Consider the following 20,007-nt stretch of genomic DNA (forward strand, 5'->3'; position numbering starts at 1 on the left):
TGGCCATGCTGGGACCCTTGAGCCACCTATTGACAACAGTTTTCAAGAGCCCCAAGTCTTTCTTGTGCTGACCATGGGGGTCTCTTGCTCCATCTCTTCTTCCTCAACAAGCTCAACTGAAGGAGATGAGCAAGAGGCAAGAGCAAACAAGAAAGTCACTCCACAAACAAATAACATCTTTTCTCCAAATGAGGCCATAATACCTCGCCCACCTTTTCTGGCTGACAAAATCTTGACAGAAATCAAGAGCTGATGAAACAAATTGCTGATTTGCCACAGACACCATTAAAGGAGGTCCAAGAGTTGAAGCATAAGTTTTAGACATTCTTCATTTGACTGCCTCACCTCGAGGGACTTTCCCAGTAAATGATGCTTTACCAAAACCCATCAAGACCATCTGGCAGACCCTGGTAACGGTACCACCTACATGTAAAGGCTCCAAAAAAAAAAAAGCATTACATTTCAGCCAAAAAATCTGAACTTTTATTTTCTCACCCTTCACCTAACTCCTTGGTTATCAAGGCCATCAATGAACATGGCAGACAATACCACACTAAACCAACACCATATGATCAGGAATAAAAATGCCTCAACCTGTTTGGTCGTAAGACTTACTCATCTGTGATGCTGCAGTTTAGGATCATGGACCACTAAAATTTGATGGTGAAGAATAACATCAACTATACTGAGTTAAACAGCTTTATTGAGCACCTTCCTGTGTAACATCCTGAATAGTTTTAGGCCATCATAGCTGACGATTAGCTCTTATAGCAAGAACTTCATTATAAGCTTCCTTAGATGCAGCTGCTTTTGCAGCTCGTTCCTTTTCTATAGGCTCCTACTTTCCCCAAAGATTCCCTAGTTCCTAATAAACCTAAATCCCTGCTCCCTATACCATCATCTCATCCATGTATTGACATCCTTCCATTCTGCCTGTCTAACTGACCCTGCATGTGGAATTGGAAGCATTTCAGAGAATGCTACCATGGAGGTCCTGGACTTCAATCTCTTACCTAGCATCCTAAATTTGGCCTCCAGACCCTCTTTCCTCCTTTCTGTATGTTATTAATACCTACATGAACCACGACCACCAACTCTACCCCAGCACTGTACATAAGTCTGTCTAGATGTCTCAAGAAATCCACAGCCTTCACAACCAGCAGGCATTTCACCATATGGTTCTCCCAGTCATCACAAAGCCAACTATCTATGTTTCTAATGATTGAATCCCCCATTATTATTACCTGTCTCTTCCTAAATAACTGAGATTCCCTCCTGAGAGGTATCCTCAGTGCTAGAGGATACCATGATCTAAAAAGAGGGTCCCAACTACGGGATCATTTCCCTCTGCTCCAGTTTGATGTTCTCCTTCCCCAAGACTTTCATCCTCCTCAGCAGCACAGAGGCTGTCAGACTGGAGCTGGGATCACTCTACAGTGTCCCAGAAAGTCTCATTTGTGTACTTCTGTCTCCCTTTACTCCTCCAGTTCAGCCACTCTGGTTTCAGGAGCTCATACTCAGTCTCTGAGGGCCATGAGCTCTTTGCACCAGATGCACACACACATGCTACCTGCCCACAAGGTAATCCTACATGCTGTATTCAGTGCAATCAACTGGATAGCCCCAACTCTGCAGCTGGACTTCTGCATGCATTCTTTTTACTCCTGCAACTTTTTTATTTTTGGGGGTTTTGTTTTGTTTTAACTCAGAAGACACCAGGAACAACAATCTCAGCAGGCACTTATTCCAAATGGGAGCTGGATTTACAGAACCTCAGTCACATTTTTCTGACCATAGGGTTTCTAAAGGTGGACCTTTTGCCACAGCCACCAACAGGAAGTGCTTCTTGAGAGGTGGGCTGGGTCCTCACTCCTTGGGGGATGCGTTCCTCATTCCTTGGATGAAGGGGTTTCTCTATGGATCTCCTCCAATACTGTTGATCTTGAGAGTATTGAACAAGGTCAAACATGATGATGTCAGGGCCATCGTTTTAGTTGTCCCAATGTGTCTAAGACAAGTCTGGTACCCTTACCTGATTCACCTTGCCTCTTTTCTGGTGTTGTCTTCTGGCCATTCCCCACCTGTTGTTTTAGGACTCCAGTCGGACTTTTTCATCCCATTCTGGGAATTCTTCATCTCAGAACTTGGTTACTGAATGGTTCTCGGAGATAGAGACTTCCTGTTCTGCAGAGGTAAAACAGGTACTGTTAAACCGTATGAAGTTGTCTACACAAAACACTTACCTTCAGAATTCAGCACTGGTTTATCTGGTGACAGTTTTCACGTGTTCACAATTTCCTCTATGCTGTTCTTGACTACCATTTAGAATTGAAAAAGTCAGGACTCTCCATGAGTTCTATCAAGGATCACTTGGTGGCAATAGTTGCCTTTCATTCCTCTGTTGAGGGATTTTCAGTGTTTGCTCACCCCACAACAGCAAGATTCATTAAGATGCTGATGAACCTTTTTCCACTGATTAGAGAGCCCACCCTTGTATGTGATCTAAACTTGGTCCTTATTTGTTACATGGAATCCCCCTTTGAGACACTTGCCACCTGTCCCCATCTTCACCTGGCCATGAAAAATGGCTTTCAGGACGGTATCACTTCTGCATGAAGAGTTGGGGAACTAAGGGTGTTATGGGACGTCCACCCCACGATGGCCAAGCAAGCGCTGGATGGGCCCAGGTAGGCCTATGCTACTAATTAGGCTACAAACAAGAGAGTTAATTGATGAGGAACAGGCTCCCTTGGACAGGACAGGCCGGGCTTCTAGAAAGCCAAGTAGCTGGCTAGAGAGGAGCATGGCAGCTAGGGAAGGGCAATCACTCCCTGAAAAGAGGGAAGGAGTGTTTGTGGCTGCAGGATGGCAAGCTGCACAGACTTCCTGAAAGGCGAGAGTAGAGAAGATGAACCCAGAGGGGGAGCCAGTTAGGTAGGAAAAAGCTCAGGGAAACAGCAGTAAGGTCACAGGCAGTACAGGCCTAGGCTGCATGTTATAGGGTCCCTGTGATGGAACCCAGCATAGAGGGTGGGCTTGGGTACCCATACCAGACACTGGGTAGTGGTTCAGGGCACTGGAGATGCCTGCCAGACAGCTTGTCCGTAAATACTGTGATTTTCTCCAGAAAGGGAGGGACTTAGTAACCTGGATGGAGTACCAAGCCACGGACCTGAAGTGGTAGCACCGAGAGCGAGAGAGGACACATACGGAGAGAAGACGGGCGGAGAGACTGATGAGGAGGATGCAGCTAAGAGACTGAGCTAATCTCCAGAGCGACGAACAGGAGATGCCACGAGCAGAGAGGGAGCACTGTCACTGGGGGGCTCTAATTGCAATTCCTCCCAGTACAGTATTCTTCAGGAAGAAAGTTTCATTACAACCATATCCCAAGTTTCTCCCAAAATTATCGTCTGAATTCCATATTAATTAGATTATTCAGCTTCCAGTCTCCTTCCTGAAACCACACCAGACCAGGGAGCAAATTATTGGATGTCAGAAGGGCATTAGCCTTCTGTCTGAACAAAACAACACTTTTGAAAGTCTCCCAGACTGTTTCATTTACAGACAGATTCAGGGAATCCACAGTCTCCATTCAAAGACTCTCAAGGTGGATCTCTTCTGAGGTGTTAGCCCATTCTGCAAGATCCCAGTCTACTTCTAGAGCACTCTTGAATGATGCTCTAGTGGCTGAAATTTGTAGGGCAGCAGCTAACACTAAGCCTTGGCTCATGCAGCCAGATCCCATATGGTAGTTGACAATCAAGTTGTGTCTTCAGTGTTGGACTCCAATCCAAAGCTCTTTCCAGGGATAGGGCTCAGGAATCTGTAAATTCAAGCATCCTCAGGGACACTACTGAATGGAGAGGTTACTACCTTGAGCAGTAACTGCAGTTCTTTCAGATATGTTTCCCTATGGGTGCTCCATTATCCTCCTTCCTTCCCCTTTGCTTCAGAGTTTTATCTTGTTGGACTTCATGGTAGAGAAGGAACTGAGGGAAATTCACTAGCACAGCTCTATATATCCTCAGTACAGGGCATGAGGAAGTCTGGAGCACATGAGTGGGCCAAATGGTTACTGCTACCGAATATGTCCAATCAGAGGCGTATGGATGCGTGCACAACTGACATGGAGTACCCATAGGGATGCAGCTCTTGAAAAACTGCAGTTACTGCACAAAGCGAGTGACCTCTCCTTCTGCACAGCACTTTTATCTTCTGAACTGGTAACTTTTCTCCCCAACAGCATCAAATAAAATCTGTATTTTGATGCCGGATCCACCCTTTTCCCTCTCAGCTCAGTTTACCACCATCATCCCAGGAATTTCAGGTTGATGCCCCATCTGACCCAGTTGTTACTCAGCTCTTTGCTCTCACCTCCCCATATGATCTTTAACCATGGATCGATTTGTAAATAGGGCCCTACCAAATTAACAGCCATGAAAAATGCGTCACGGACCATGAAATCTGGTCTCCCCTGTGAAATCTTGTCTTTTGTGTGCTTTTACCCTATACTATACCAATTTCATGGGAGAGACCAGAGTTTCTCAAATTGGGGGACCTGATCCAAGAGGAAGTTGTAGTTGTAAGAGTGTCAATACCATATGAGGCCATCTTTACTTCTGCACTGCTGCTGGCAGCAACTCTGCCTTTAGAGATGGGCTCACAGCCAGCAGCCACTACTCTCTGGCCATCCAGCTCTGAAGGCAGCGCCGCCACCTGCAGCAGCACGGAAGTAAGGATAGCAGTACAACAACCATTACTACAATAACCTTGCAGAACCCCCTCCCCCCCATAACTCCTTTTTTGGGTCAGGACCCCTATAATTACAAAAACATGACATTTCAGTTTTAAATAGCTGAAATCATGAAATTTACTATTTTAAAAATCTTATGACCGTGAAATTGACTAAAGTGGACCATGAATTTGGTAGAGTCCTATTTATAAAGCACAAATCATAATCCTAAATGTCCATTTGATACTCTAGAGACTTTCTTTTGTGCAGCTACTCATTGGGAATCTCCCCAGCAATAATTTTTCTTAATCCTTCAAAAGGCAGAGGATATAAAATAACATTCTAGTTTTCTACCAAGTAATGCTGAAAATACTGGCCAAAAATGATTAAATCTGACCAGGTGACAGGGTAACAGGTGAAGGTAAGGAATTTTAAATGCAATGCAATGAATAAAAGGTGAGACAGTAAAGGAATACAAAGGAGGAGGAGGGTTACATGGTCAGAAAATTGAGCTAGGATGATAATTTTGAATTGATGGGAAGCAATGGGGAGATGCTAGAAAAAAGGATGTTGCAGTAGTCATGAGGCTATAGATGACTTTTAGCTGTTACCATGTATGGTTGCTCCTTAAAACTCAATTCATACATTCATCCAGCATTACTCTCTTAACTTGGCAGCTGATGCCTGTTTCAAGAAAGCAATAGTGCAAGGCTTTACACTAAGAATACTTAAATGAGAAATGCTATTTGCCAGAAACTGACTCTTTGAGTAGATTGTCCACATAGTTTCACCCTTTCCACTTCTTCACTGTCTCTGATATGGATTCTGAAGAAGTGGAAGTAACTCTGTTCTGCAAATGAGCACATGCATGACCTTAATGCTTCCTGTTTTCTAGAGGGTTTTGATTGTGGTGCCAAGATCACGCTGTGCTAAGAAACTCTGTAAAAAAAGTTATTTAGCATTAACCTTTCTTTTTGACCTGTAGTGTGGTTTCCACATTGAATAGCCAGTCAGAATACAGGCTTTCCTAATGCCATTCTATTATCTAATGTATATTTATTTGTGAACTTTTACAGATATGTATAAACAGGACATGTGTCAATATAACAATTCTGGATTACGATTGTAATTACACAAAATGCAGTAACAGAGGGGTAAGTAGTAAAGATTTTAACATCCTCAGAATTTCAGAGTATAATACGTAGAGCACTGAACTTAGTCTCTTAGCAGTGATGCTTCACATTAGACTTAAGATTATTTTAGTCAGATGATCTTGAAAAGCAGTAATTAAAGTATTTTGAAGGCAGTATCTTATCAACTGTACATCATTTGATGAAAAGCCCCATATGACACATGATACAGTCAGGTCTGCAAAATAGCCAGATCTCATGCCATTTTGGATTTTATTGCTAAAAAATTATTTCTATATGTTGCACTTACAGTCAGCTGGGAAGTCAGTGCAGAACAAGAAACTTGGGTGTTACAGTCTCATAGCACAAGATAAAGGTTTCCTGGGGTCTTCAAGAATAGCCCTACGTGGAGTACTTTACATTAATGCATCGTGGCGCTAACACGGATAGGATTTAGAGGGTTCCACACTTCATTGCTTCTGTAGGCCGAGTTCACTGTTTGCACAGTCTTGCATCCCTCTGTTAGAGAGTGAACTGCCACATAGGGGGAGTGGGGAAAAAAACACAAGTAACTGACTCCAATTAAGTAGTCCCCTCAGAGGCTAATGGGGAGGGGAGGGTTCTGGACCTATATAAGTAAGACCCAGATCATTCCAAGGAGGGACAGAAAGGTGTGGTGACACTCTAAAAGACTGGAATGCTGAAGCAGTACTGTTGGAAATAATTTTCCTAGTACATTTACTAAGGTTTACCATGACTTAGCTTGTACACAAGTATTCCTTTATTAGTCGAAAGGCCACTTGGTGTTGATTATATTCAAAATACAAATATCAGTATATTATATTTTAGTGACAATACAATTATAAGCATTGCACAAACATGCACAATAGGATCAGGCTTGGGATAAATCTTTTTATCTTGGTGTCGGAGAATAACAGAGTTCTCACTTTTTGTTTGGGTACAGCAAGTCAGATACTTTATTTTCTCAAGCAATTGCGTAGAGGGAGAGAGCTAAACAGGTCTCTCAACAGGTAAACAATTACAGCAAGCATTTATACCTTTTGTTACAGACAATAATGAGCAACAGCTGCATTTTGTTTATACATAGGTCATTCTGATATCTTGTTTTGCTCACTAATGTAGACTGTTAGTCTACATTCCATATTATCTACACATTATCTACACAAGGTCGCAACAACTTCTCACACAGTTCTTTCCCACTTGCCTCACACATTCCTCGCTTCTACAAATCTCACGTTATTAGGGTTACAGTTAGCCTGACTCTTGCTAACGAACTGTCATACATTGCATCCCCTTCCTGTCAGTTCTTTCTCTGCTTCCACATTGGCATGACTGCAGAGGAATAAGAAAAAAACGTGACAAAGGAACCCCTAACATTTTGCCTTTTATAACATTATAATAAGCAAGTGATGTCATTGCTGATTATCACACCTTAGCTAAAGCCTGATGAGTCAGTTTATGGCTGAACCCTGTCCTCTGGACTGACTGAGACAAGATTAATGGCTGGACTCCCCCTCTCTTCCAGGTTTTCTTCTTTTCTTATTTTACTGTATTTCTCCCTAGCTACTGGACTAAGCAGTTCTTTATAATAAATTAAGGAAGCATATACAATCAATTATTTACTGCACCTGGTACCCAATTAACCATGTTTTCTTTATTTTTAAAGAATTGTTTACTGCATCTGAACCCAAACTTTACAGAAGATAATGCTGGTATTTCAAGGATCAGTATAAATTTAACACAAATATCCTTTCTTCTCATTTCACCCTCTCCACTTCTCATTCTTTTTGGTCACATGTTTTGGGCTTATCACTTGCACTAACATCCAAACTCAATTTAAAATCATAATTTACAAGGTCTATATTCCTACAAGTACGTAGGGGAAAACAGCTCCAGAAATGGTCAGGAGAAGAGAAAAACACTGATGGGGGAAAAAACTAAATACTCATATACGCCTTTTTAAGTATAAGTACATTAATGATATCTGCCAAACTCCCTGGTCCAGGTGAGAATCCACCAGTTCACATCTTCCATTTCTCCCTATAAGTTCCTTGTGCCACCTTCCAAACCACCTTTATTTCAGGAAGTCGCTGCAACCTCCCTGCCCCTTCCCTCATACCAGAGGCTCTGTGTTACCCTCTATGCTCTGCCTTCCCTGCCCCCAACCCCTGTGGCAGGGGCTCTGTGTGTGTCTCCTCTTCTCCCCACCCCCACCCCCACCCCCAGGATCTTTTTCTCCCCTGGGATGGAAGGGAGGGACAGACAGCTTGTTTCTTGTTTCTTCCTCCCCCAACAACAACTATGGAGCGGACTTTGGAGAGGCTGCACACACAGAGAGAGAGGAAGGAAGAGAAATATTGTGTAGTTGTGTTTAGGGCCACTTCATTTTGCTCAGCCAAAAACTGAGGTCAGGTGTCCATCTGACAGCAAAGATCATAATATCCAGGCCAGCAGAAGATGATGATAAAACATTTTCGACCATCATTGTTACCTGGGATTCCTTGGTTTACTGATGGATACAGTACTACCCATATTGCTCACAAAGGGGTGTGGGACTTGCAAATCTCTGTTAACTAAAGTCCTTTGAGCTCCTTAGATGAATGGTGCAAAATTCTTGAGTAATTTTATTTCTTCTGAGTAGGCTTCTCATCCACATACAACCATGTCTCCTCTTCTATATTGTCTCTTGTTTTCTCTCCCAACAATTTTCATCCCTTCTTCAACAAGAAAATGATAGAACTTGAGGCCTATGAACTTTGGAATTTCTAGATGAACTTCATAGGAATGTTTACAAACCCTATATTTTATGGCAGTCCTATTACAAACAGCCCTTGTTCTGTCACTTACTTAGTGAAGAGACTGAAAGGCTTCAGAATATTAGCAGAATGGGAAAACCTCAGAAAAAAACTTGCTCTCTGTAGTAGGAAGAGGGCCTGAAACATAAGCCCATATATCAGAGGCCTGATATGAGGCCTGAGGCCTAAAGTAGTTAAAACCTTGCTGATATGAAGCAAAGTTAAGTTGTGAGTAAGAGGCAGGCCCTGCTCACAGAATTTGGCAAGCATAGGGTTGATATTGTAAAAACACATATTCCTAAGAGGTGCTAGCACAAAACACTTACGCAAGCACATTCTAGAAGGGTGGTACAAGAACACCCCGAAAAACACATTCCCCAAAGATAACAGGAACATGCTGACCCATCTTAAGGATAAGGTCAAGATGACAGCATAATAAATATAGATGTTTTGATCTAACCTATAGGTACAAGGCAATGGGTGGCACCCTGATACATCAAGGGTGATATGTAACTTGTTTGTATTGGTGTATAAAGATGTATCTCAGCGGGAGTGTCTTTGTCTGGCCTAGGGGATAGTGGAAAGTCCTGCCACCACCTGAGCCTGTCCATTGTCACAAGCGTATATGTGTTAGTGTACCTGTAACCATTGAGCTGGGGCATTAGCACCTTGCTTCATCGGGAATAAACTTAACAAATGCCTTCGCTACAAGCCAAGTCTGGATTTATTAGGTGGTTCGCTTGAGGTTTGCTGTGCCAGCTGTCTGCGCAGAGCTGGGACAGCACATGGTAAAACACACGTGAGAAAATGCACAAAGCCAAACATCTGACAACACTCTCCTCAGTAAGACCGAATCTATCCCATGCTAACTTTAAGGCTATTAACTGTAGGTAGTATCTTAGCTTATACTCCAAAATTAATGTGAGGAATCAGGAAGAGATTAACATAGTTATTTCAAATCCTTTTGCAATGACTGACAATGAGAAACAGGAAGACTTAACTTTCCCTCAAATTCCAGTATGCAATATTTATGTGTATCACTACAGCAAATTTCTTCTTCGAGAGATGTCCCTGTGAGTGCTCCACTCCAGGTGTTGGTGCATCCCTGCGCCTTTGCTCGGAGATTTTTGTAGCAGTACTCGTACCGGCCATGCATGCGCAGAGCCTGCCCCACGCTCGGAGTATACCTTAATAGTATGCATGCGCGGCTGGTCTCCTCAGTTCCTTCTCTACCGCCCCTGGCCTGAGATGGAGCTCAGCAGACTCGTTAAGAACTTCTTTCCTCTTGTTACAATTACCCTTCTAGTTAGTTAGTTTGTTGTTAGTTCCTTGTTAGTCATAGTTAGTTACCATTTCTATCTCTTTCTTCAAAAAAAAAAAATTTATTTGTTCCTGTCAGCCGCAACCACTTCGGACATGCCTGGCTCCACAGGCTTTAAGCGCTGCTCTACCTGCAAGGAGCATATCCCTCTGTCAGATGGCCACTCACAATGTATAAAATGTTTGGGGGAGACCCACATCCCTCAAAGATGTGCCCACTGCAGTAAACTTAGCTCCAGGGCACGGAAGGACAGGGAGCTTAGATTGAAACTGTTCCTCCTTCAGAAATCCCTAGGGTCAGCTTCAGACCCAAGTGCTGATTCTGGCTCCACTGCCCACCACAGCCCCCTCGCCTCAAAGAAGCACAAGGATACCTCGACGATTGCCTCCTCAAAGCCTCAACGTTCGACGAAGCTCTCCGATTCAAGCGGCTCACCGTCGATTGTTTCCTATCTCTCGGCCTACAAATAAACAAAAACAAATCCACATTATGCCCCATCCAGCACCTGGAGTTCATAGGAGCATACCTTAACTCCCGGACGGGATTGGCATCTCTCCCACCCGACCGCTTCAACTCCATAAGCCTACTGGCCACAAAACTTCGCAAAAGTCCGCCGATCGCTGCCCGAGACTGTCTACAACTACTAAGTCACATGGCCTCGTGCACTTTCGTGGTCCAAAATGCACGACTATACATGAGGTGCTTCCAAGCATGGTTGGCCATGGTTTACAGACCAAATGTGCACTCTCTAAACAAGCCTCTCTCCATACCTTTCCAAGTCAAAGACTCTCTACTGTGGTGGACAGCTCCCTCCAATGTCTGTGCTGGAGTCCCTTTTCTCCAGAAGGCTCCATCCCTCATACTGACTACCTATGCATCCCTGACAGGATGGGGTGCACACATGTCTCACCACACAGTCCAGGGGCAATGGTCTTCATCCAAAACCTCCCTGCACATAAATGTCCTAGAACTTCAAGCCATACACAATGCGTGCCGTTACTTCCTCCCACTAATCAGGAATCAACATGTACGCATAATGACAGACAACATTGCCTGCATGTTCTATGTAAACAGGCAGGGAGGAGCTTGCTCCCACTCACTTTGCACAGAGGCTATGAAGCTCTGGAATTGGTGCCTTGCGAACAACATCCGGATATCAGTTGCCTATCATCCCGGAGTGATGAACACCACAGCGGACAAGTTAAGCAGATGCTTTCCCTGAGATCACGAATGGGAGATAGACGAGAGAATCATTCACAACATATTCCATTTTTGGGTCACCCAACCATAGACCTTTTTGCAACTGCAAAAAACACTAAATGTCCCGACTTTTGCTCCAGAGCGGGACTGGGCAAACATTCCCTGGGAGATGCATTCATGATCCCATGGCACCAGAACTTACTCTGTGCTTTTCCCCCGACATCGGTTCTCAACAGAGTCCTGATAAAGATATGAACAGACCTTGCCAAGGTGATCCTGATTGCCCCGTCGTGGCCCAGACAACTGTGGTTTCTGTTCCTCACTAGAATGTCTATTCGACCACCAATTTCGTTGCCCCTCATCCTGAACCTCCTATCACAGCAACATGGCCGATTTCTTCACCCCAACCTCTCCATGCTTCACCTCAAAGTCTGGTTCCTACATGGTTCTCCCAAAATGAACTAGATTGTTCTGATCAAGTTCAAAGAGTGCTCCTAGATAGCAGAAAACAATCTAGTCGCACCACCTATCTATGAAAGTGGAAGCGATTCACACAATGGTGTTCAGCTGAGCAACTTTTTCCTACGTCGGTACCTCTCCCGCTCATACTTGACTACCTATTGGACCTTAAGCAATCTGGCCTTTCTTTCAGCTCCAGCAGAGTCCATTTAGCTGCTATTACCCCCTTTCATGACAGAATTGACGATACCTCTGTTTTTGCTCATCCAATCACCAAGTGTTTCCTCAAGGGACTCCAAGCCCTATACCCAGACATTAAACCGCCTACCACTCCATGGGACCTTCATTTAGTACTATCCTGCCTAACTCAACAACCATTTGAGCCCCTAGTCACTTGCTCCCTTTTACACCTTTTGATGAAAACAGCATTTTTAATGGCAATTACCTCCGCCAGACAGGCAGGAGAAATAGCAGCTCTTATGGCAGACCCACCATATACGGTATTTTTCAAAGACAAGGTTACCCTTAGATTATACCCCAGATTTCTTCCAAAGGTGCATTCCTCATTCCACATTAATGAGCCGAAACACCTACCAACCTTCTTTCCGAAACCACATGAAAACTCGTTCGAAGCCACAATGCATACATTAGATGTACGCAGGGCCTTGTCCTTCTATTTGGATAGAACCAAACCTTTTAGAAATTCTTCTAGACTTTTTTGTCTCCATCGCAGACCGTTCCAAAGGGACTCCTATTTCTACCCAGAGACTTTCAAACTGGATTTCACAGTGCATCCGATTGTGCTATCAGATAAAGACAGTTACACCCCCAGCCGGCATCAGAACTCACTCCACTAGATCTCTGACTGCCTCTGTGGCTTTCTTATGCAAAGTTCCCCTGGCTGACATCTGTAAAGCAGCCACTTGGTCCTCTGAACACACATTTGTTAAACACTATGCCCTTACTCAGGGCCCTCTCTCTGATACAGGATTGGGCAGAGCTGTACTATCTACTGCATTCCTATCAGATCCGAAGTTCCTACCTCCTTGAGACACACTGCTTTTAAGTCACCTGGAGTGGAGCACCCACAGGGACATCTCTCGAAGAAAAAGAGGAGGTTACTCACCCTGTGCAGTAACTGACATTCTTCGAGATGAGTGTCCCTGTGGGTGCTCCACTACTCACCCTCCTCCCCTCTACTTCAGAGTTGGGGTAGCCTCCGTTGTAGAGAAGGAACTGAGGAGACCGGCCACGCATGTGTACTATTAAGTATACTCAGAGCGTGGGGCAGGCTCTGCGCATGCGTGGCTGGTATGAGTACTGCTACAAAAATCTCCGAGCAAAGGCACAGGAATGCACCAACACCTGGAGTGGAGCACCCACAGGGACACTCATCTCGAAGAACATCAGTTACTGCACAGGGTGAGTAACCTCCTCTTTTAAATATCATCACCTCAATGGCAGAGGAGTCACTGGGATTCCTGATAAGTTGTCCAAAGTCCCAGCATGATACAGACTAGATAGGATACCTACTATACAGGTATAAGGCTTGGGGAGCAGGGGCTAGAAGCCTGCTCCTTTGGCTCCAAAAATCCAAGTCTTTACTGCTTGAGATAAAGGAGAGCTCCTGTAGTAGCTACTAATGGAACTGTGAATCTCATTAAAAAACAACATGACAGTCAGTCCATAAATGTACCCTCCTACCAGTTAGCCAATGTTCAGCCTGAGCAACTGACATGCTCAGGAGTTGGTGTCTAGCAGTCAGACGCTCGTCTGTAAGGTGATCTATGCAGACCACAGATGCAATTACTATTTAAATCAAACACATACAAACAGGAAGCTGGGACAAGAAGCCCAGGATGTACGTGCCCTAGTCTCAGCTGGACTGTGAGGGAGTTAAACTCTTCAGTGGGCAGCCTGTAAAGTTCACCTTAAGTGCCAAGCTGTGGAGAAGACTTGAGAGTTGTAGCACATTAGCTGGCTGAATGGTACTGACAGAGGAAGTCATAAGAGATTAAAGGTTTCAGTAGGAAGCAGGTGCTCCTGGGAAGAAGAAGCACGGCTTCTGTCTAAATGGAGGGGAGAGGATTTTGTGTGTGGATTGGAGCCTGGAAATGGGACAACCACTCTCTTCTTTAATCCCTTCAAGAAAGGGGGCCCTGGACTATTTGCCTGTCCTGATTAAAGGGAATGGAGAGGTACTCATTGATAACCCTGAGAAAAATAAATGTGGTTTATGAAATTCTAGTAGCAAAAATTCAAGTAATGCCTTTACTAAGAATTTTTCTTCAAACCTAGTTCTACAGTATAAAAAACATCTGGCTGATTTTTGGCCTGACACAAGGTCACTCTAGTACTGAGTATTAACCCAAGTTCTAACCAAGCTCTGTGGGGCAGAAACTGTCATTTATCACATATTTGTGCACCAACTAACACAAGGGGAGTCCAACCTTCTTCTGTCCTTTAGGCACTACTGCAACGTAAATGTTAAATTATAACAACCAGCATTGTGTCCTGTCCTTGATTTACACCCAGAAGTAGAAAACCTGTTTTATAATCCCATGGCTCCTTCTTTACCTTACATCAGTCAATGAGCCAACTCCTGCGTTCTAAGTTGCATTTCTAGCACCAGATGGAGCAGTGCAAAAATAGAAACAGTAGCACTTGCTTGACTGAAAATGGAGTTCAAGACCTACAAGTTAATAAAGCCAGCTTCCCCGGGCTCTGAAGGTAAAACATACTCCTCCAAGATAAAAATGCCCAGATCTCTACTTTTTAAATTACAAGCCAGAGAGAAGGAAGAAACCAACTTTGCCATATGCAATCTGCTGTTGCTTTCTCGCTTCCTATCTTTCCTCTTTGGGCTTTCCACATGATTTCACTAGGGCTTTCAATAACATTAAAATGTCTTTTATAAGAAATTAATAACTACACATTGGATTTTCTCATCTGAGGGGAAGTTTGCTCTATTGTGTATTCTGTTTTCAAAGGCTTTGAGATCCCTATCAGATTGAGTATGCAGTGATTCCATTAAACTTTGTCTTTCAACTGCAAAATACAGCCCTAATGAAGTTAAACTAAAGGAGAACTGATTTAAGTGGTTTGAGAAATTGGTTCAATTTTTAGATCTTTTGGTCAGCCACTAGATGATAAAGATTGCACGCTAATAAACCAGTCAGTACATTAACTCCTCCTGCCAAAGATGGAGACTCTGGATAACTAGTTATCTTGGTGCTCCTATCAAGAGACTTGGAGAAACCTAAAATAGCATCTAAGAAACCACCATTCTGTCTTTTATTTGGTATGTGATGCTATACAGTACAGGGCAGTAAGATTGCACCAAGAGCTCAGGAAGGCCGTATTTTCATCAAATTGCTTATTTGGTTCATGTTATTTATACCCTTATTCTATTTCAGATGTGCAACAGTAAGAAAAACTGCCATTGTAATTTTGGTTGGGCCCCTCCAGACTGTACATTAAAAGGCTTTGGAGGAAGTGTTGACAGTGGACCCCCGCCGACTACCAGTAGTAAGTGCTGTGTAAAACTAAGCACTCTATATTTTAACCTGTTTTTTAGTCTAAAGCCAGGAATCTGTAACCTGTATTCTAATGTGGTCCTTGCAGCTGTCAGCCACGCCTTTGTCACATCCAGTCTATACTACAGCAGTGTGGTCAGTTGGAGCTGCCCTTGAAAGGAGCTGGAAGTCATTACTTATATAACACTCAAAAGGCCTGATTCTGATATCCTTACTCATACTAAGTGTAGCCAGATCCATAAATTATGTATTAATTATATTGATTACTTAAGAATTCTCAGTTATCACTCTGAGATTTGACAGGTTCTTGTCCCAAGATCGGGCCCAGTATTATTAAAATGACTGTATAGTTGGGAGCCCTGATGTGCACAGTTGCGATACTGTCACTATTCTACAATAATTTATCAATACATTTAGCAAAGTCACAAACACTCGAACCCAGTAAGGTGAATAGAGATAATACAGAATGTACATCTGAACATCCATATACTCACACCATCCCTTGAAGAACAGCCTGAAATGTTAACCATTATCTTCCTCATCACCTCCAATGTTCATCATCCTGGCACCTCCCAAGGGCTACACCTCTCTCTCCTCCCACACACAGGCTTGGATGCAACTTTTATAATATGTTACACTGATGCCACTATGGCTAATCCATATTCAATAGGAGTTTCTCCCCTCTTCTTTATTTGTATTCCTTCACCCTACTAGTGTTAAGGTGCCCTTCTCCTATTGGTTAGTATACTAATGATTTCAACTTCTTATCATATACATCAGTTCGTTGCTATGGCACTCTTGTGCTCAGATATCTGCAGATGTTCTCTCCAAAAGCCAGTGTTAGCTCGTGTTCCTGTGGTTGGCCGGTGTCATTATGGACAAAATTCCCCCTTACACACTCTATTTCAAGTTCCCCAAAACTTAGGGGTGAAGTTTAGGCCATTTATCTGTGCCACAGTACATAGGTCACAAGCCTTATGTTAACTGCTCAAGCCCATGTCTTACAGGTTACAGGCCTGTAGGTTCCTTGCATTACTGCCAAATAAAATAAATGCTAAAGCTAGCCCCTTGGGCTACACAAGTAGCACCTTACTTCACACTGGATCACTGGGAACTTGTGGAGTTAAGGTACTATTCATCATGAATGAGTGGATCAGAATCGGGCCCTAAATAGACACCAGAGTAGTGTAAAGAAGGTGATGCACTTTTTTCCTGCCTACCTTCCAGGGGGTTCCTACCCAAACCCCTTGAATTTTTCTTCTTCCTTATGTAGAATTTCTCCATCTTACCATAACCCTAAATCCCCCAGCCCTAGTAGTCACCCATTCCTTTTAACTGGTTATTACTTTCCAGTTTTTATAAACTCGCTGAATTCCCATATCTCCCCAATTCTTCCAGTGATTGTCCACATATAGTCCATTTCTGGGGTGCATCTGGGGTAAAAAGGACTGTTCCAAGTTGTTGAGCACCAAGTAATTTCATCTTAAAAGTGACTAAAATTTTATAGTCTTGAATAATAAGAACTAATAGGCCAAATCTTAATAAATGTCTCTCTTAATACCAATTCAAGGACATGACTCCCACTGTTTTAGTCACATGAGGTTCTTTGCCAGGCCTTAGCAGATACCACAACTAAAGACAAGCAAAATAATCATAATTATTAACTATGACTATTCTTAAAGAGAGGGAAAAAATTAAAACCAAAAGAGAACACAAACAATAAACTATGGTTACTTCTCTTACAATCTTGTCTATATGTTTCTCTGTGGAGAGCTTTTGACAAAGATTACACCTTTTCAGAGTTGGTCTACCCTTGGAGGGGGCCAAAGTACCTCATTTCCCAAAGTTGGTAGTGAGCCTTATCTCAGTGTATCATAGATAATAAAACAGTTTATAGATGGACAAAAGGCTTTTGTTTAAGGGCAGAGGAGCCCTTTTTGAGTAATAATGGATAACATAACAGGTTATAAATGAGCAAAAGTGAGTAATCTTAACTACGTGCTATGAAATCAAAAATAGTATTTAAATCAGTTACTCAAAAGAAGTCATTCAAGGAGCTTTGTTGAAAGAGGCAAATCAATGAAACCTTAAATCCAAATTAAATCCCACTATTTCTCTCTGTTTACCAATGTTAATTTATGTCTCCTGCCCAGGAATACATAGGTGTCACTGGGCCTTAGTGGGTCACAGCTGAGAATATCAGATTCAGGACAAACAGCTGAGAAATAGGGCAGAATCACCCTAAACTAGTGGTTATTTTATTATTAGATATACTAACCCAGTGACCAAAGTAAACTTCTGTCTCACCACATAGATTAAAAAGAAGTCAAAATACAGTCGTCTTAGGCATTCTGGCCCTTATCTCACCACACAGACACTGGACACTATGATGAATGGTTATTGAAAGCCAATGTCATCTCATATAGGGTCCTTCTAATCCCGAGAAATCAGCCACTTAGCCAGGTCAATATCGCAATAATCACTCTGCTTCCAATCCTTTAGTAACTAAAATCTAAAGGTTTATTAATAAAAAAAGAGTTAAAGGATTAATAAATCATATGCATACAATAATTGCAATGTCATTATATCAGGTTTGTAGCAGTGATAGTAGAGACTGCTGGCTTGTAAAGTCTCTCTGGTAACTTTCAAAAGATTGGAAGGTCCTCAGTCCATAGTTCAATATGCTCATTTTAGTTGTAAATCCAGGGAATAGAGCACGAAAGAGACAAAATAAGAGTCAACACAAGGGTCTTTTATATGCTTTGCCATGTGCCTGGAAATTTTATGTTTCAAACAAAGCTCACAGCCCAGTTTGTGGAAAGTTACTGGCACAAGATGGAGTTGTGACATTCTATACTATGGAGGAGCGTACTGTAACCCCCATATTCCTCATTTTCATATAATTATGATCTTACATATAAAGCATGCCTTGTGAGGTATCAGGGGAAAGGTTATGATCTACTGAGAGTCCTTTCTCTGTCCATATATGTGTATCGTTAATGCATATGGAGTTATGAGAATTGTGTTGTATGATGGTCACTAAAGCATGCTGTAAATAGGGGAATCAGCCAGATATTAGCTCCCCAGAGGCAACAACAAGGAAAGTAACCAATGCCTGGGTAGGGTGTCAAAGAACCCATCAGCAGCCATTGCCCAGCAAGGGAGCTATAATGCAATGACTCGCCTGCATAAGGCCACACCAGGGGAATTACTCAGCCTTGCTTGAAGAGATTCAGCAATGCCCTCCAGATATGCCTAGACTTGTGCTTCCCAAGCACATGGACTGAGAGTATAAAACAGACAGAGTAGACACATACTGGGCCCTTCTCCTGCCCCCATCTATGCTGCAAGCAACCACTGAGAAGAAGACAAGATTCCAACACTGCAATATCCAGTGGGGTGAGAAAAACTCACTGCTGCCCAGTCTAATAGGGTTGAGAGTTTAGACAGCGTGCTTATATTTTATTTTATTTTGGTAACCACTCTGACTTGTTATGCTTTGACTTATAATCATTTAAAATCTATCTTTATAGTTAATAAATCTGTTTGTTTGTTCTACCTGAAGCAGTGCGTTTAGTTTGAAGTGTGTCAGAGACTCCCCTTGGGATAAGAAGCCTGGTACACATCAATTTCTTTGTTAAATTGACGAACTTATATAAGCTTGCAGCATCCAGTGAGCATAACTGGACACTGTAAGATGGAGGTTCCTAGGGTTGTGTCTGGGACTGGAGATATTGGCTAGTGTCATTTGGTTGCACAATCCAAGGAGCAGCTTACATGCCAGAGGCTGTGCGTGAACAGCCTTGGAGTGGGGGTTCTCACAGCAGAACAGGGTAAGGCTGGCTCCGTTTGGAGTGACCTACCAGATCACCGGTCTGGATAACACCAGAGGGGAGCATCACAGGAGTCCAGGGTCACATGAGCATATCAAATGTCCTTACATGGCTTGATGACTCACAGGGGGTAGCCATTGGCCCCTTGGAGGCTGAGTCATCTGCCAGAAGATCTATGTAGAGGGAATGAGTTTCTTCTATGGCCCATTGTGAGAGCTAAGTGTCTTTAATGGGCCATCAACTTACAGCTGTCTAACCATGATGTACATCTTTTTCTGGTGTGTGTTACTCAGGAATACAGCACATATGTAAGATACCAGTGCATAGCTAATATTCATAATTTCATATACAAAAATGATACATGCATATAAACAGGATAATCATACTTAGAACATCACAACTTTTCCATTGACACCTTACATGCCATGGTTGTACAAGATTTGTTGCAGTTGTCTAATATTGGCAATATCAATGATATAGATGGTCATATTTCAATCACACAGCATCACAATAGGCTAAATAATTTGGTTTAACAGGAGAAGCTGTTATATCTTAAATGACAATAGAATTTCAATGTTTGCAGTGTTGTTGTAGCCATGTTGGTCCCCGGATATTAGAGAGAAAAGGTAGTAAAGTAGTATCTTTTATTGGACCAATTTCTGTTGGTGAAAGAGACAAGTGGGCTTCTTCACCTCGAATGGTCCCTTAGAATATGTGTTAAATACTTATGCAAAACAATCTGTTCCACCTTGTATTTAGCTGTGACACTACAAGTACTACCTTTCCCAGACCTGAAGATGTGCTCTGCATAGCTTGAAAGCTTGTCTCTTTCACCCACAGGAGTTGGTCCAATAAAGATATTACCTCACCCATCTTGTCTGTCTAATAGCATTTCAGTACCATTAAAAAATCATTACAAGAAAAACATTAAATTTAATCCTGTAACAGGGCTTTACAACTTCATTTCACCATACATG

The 20,007-nt window shown here is 42.7% G+C and overlaps 1 protein-coding gene across 1 annotated transcript in view; it reads left to right on the forward strand.

The window, feature by feature from the left end:
- LOC122172147 (disintegrin and metalloproteinase domain-containing protein 29-like) overlaps nucleotides 1-20,007 on the forward strand; it is a 54,163-nt gene that overhangs the window by 10,266 nt on the left and 23,890 nt on the right. Inside the window, exons 3-4 of the mRNA XM_065596388.1 lie at nucleotides 5,812-5,889; nucleotides 15,078-15,189. Coding sequence (XP_065452460.1) covers nucleotides 5,812-5,889; nucleotides 15,078-15,189 — 190 coding nt within the window. The remainder of the gene's footprint in view (nucleotides 1-5,811; nucleotides 5,890-15,077; nucleotides 15,190-20,007) is intronic.

Source organism: Chrysemys picta, chromosome 1 (genome assembly GCF_011386835.1).
Source record: "Chrysemys picta bellii isolate R12L10 chromosome 1, ASM1138683v2, whole genome shotgun sequence".
In the NCBI taxonomy this organism is placed as follows: Eukaryota; Metazoa; Chordata; order Testudines; family Emydidae; genus Chrysemys; species Chrysemys picta.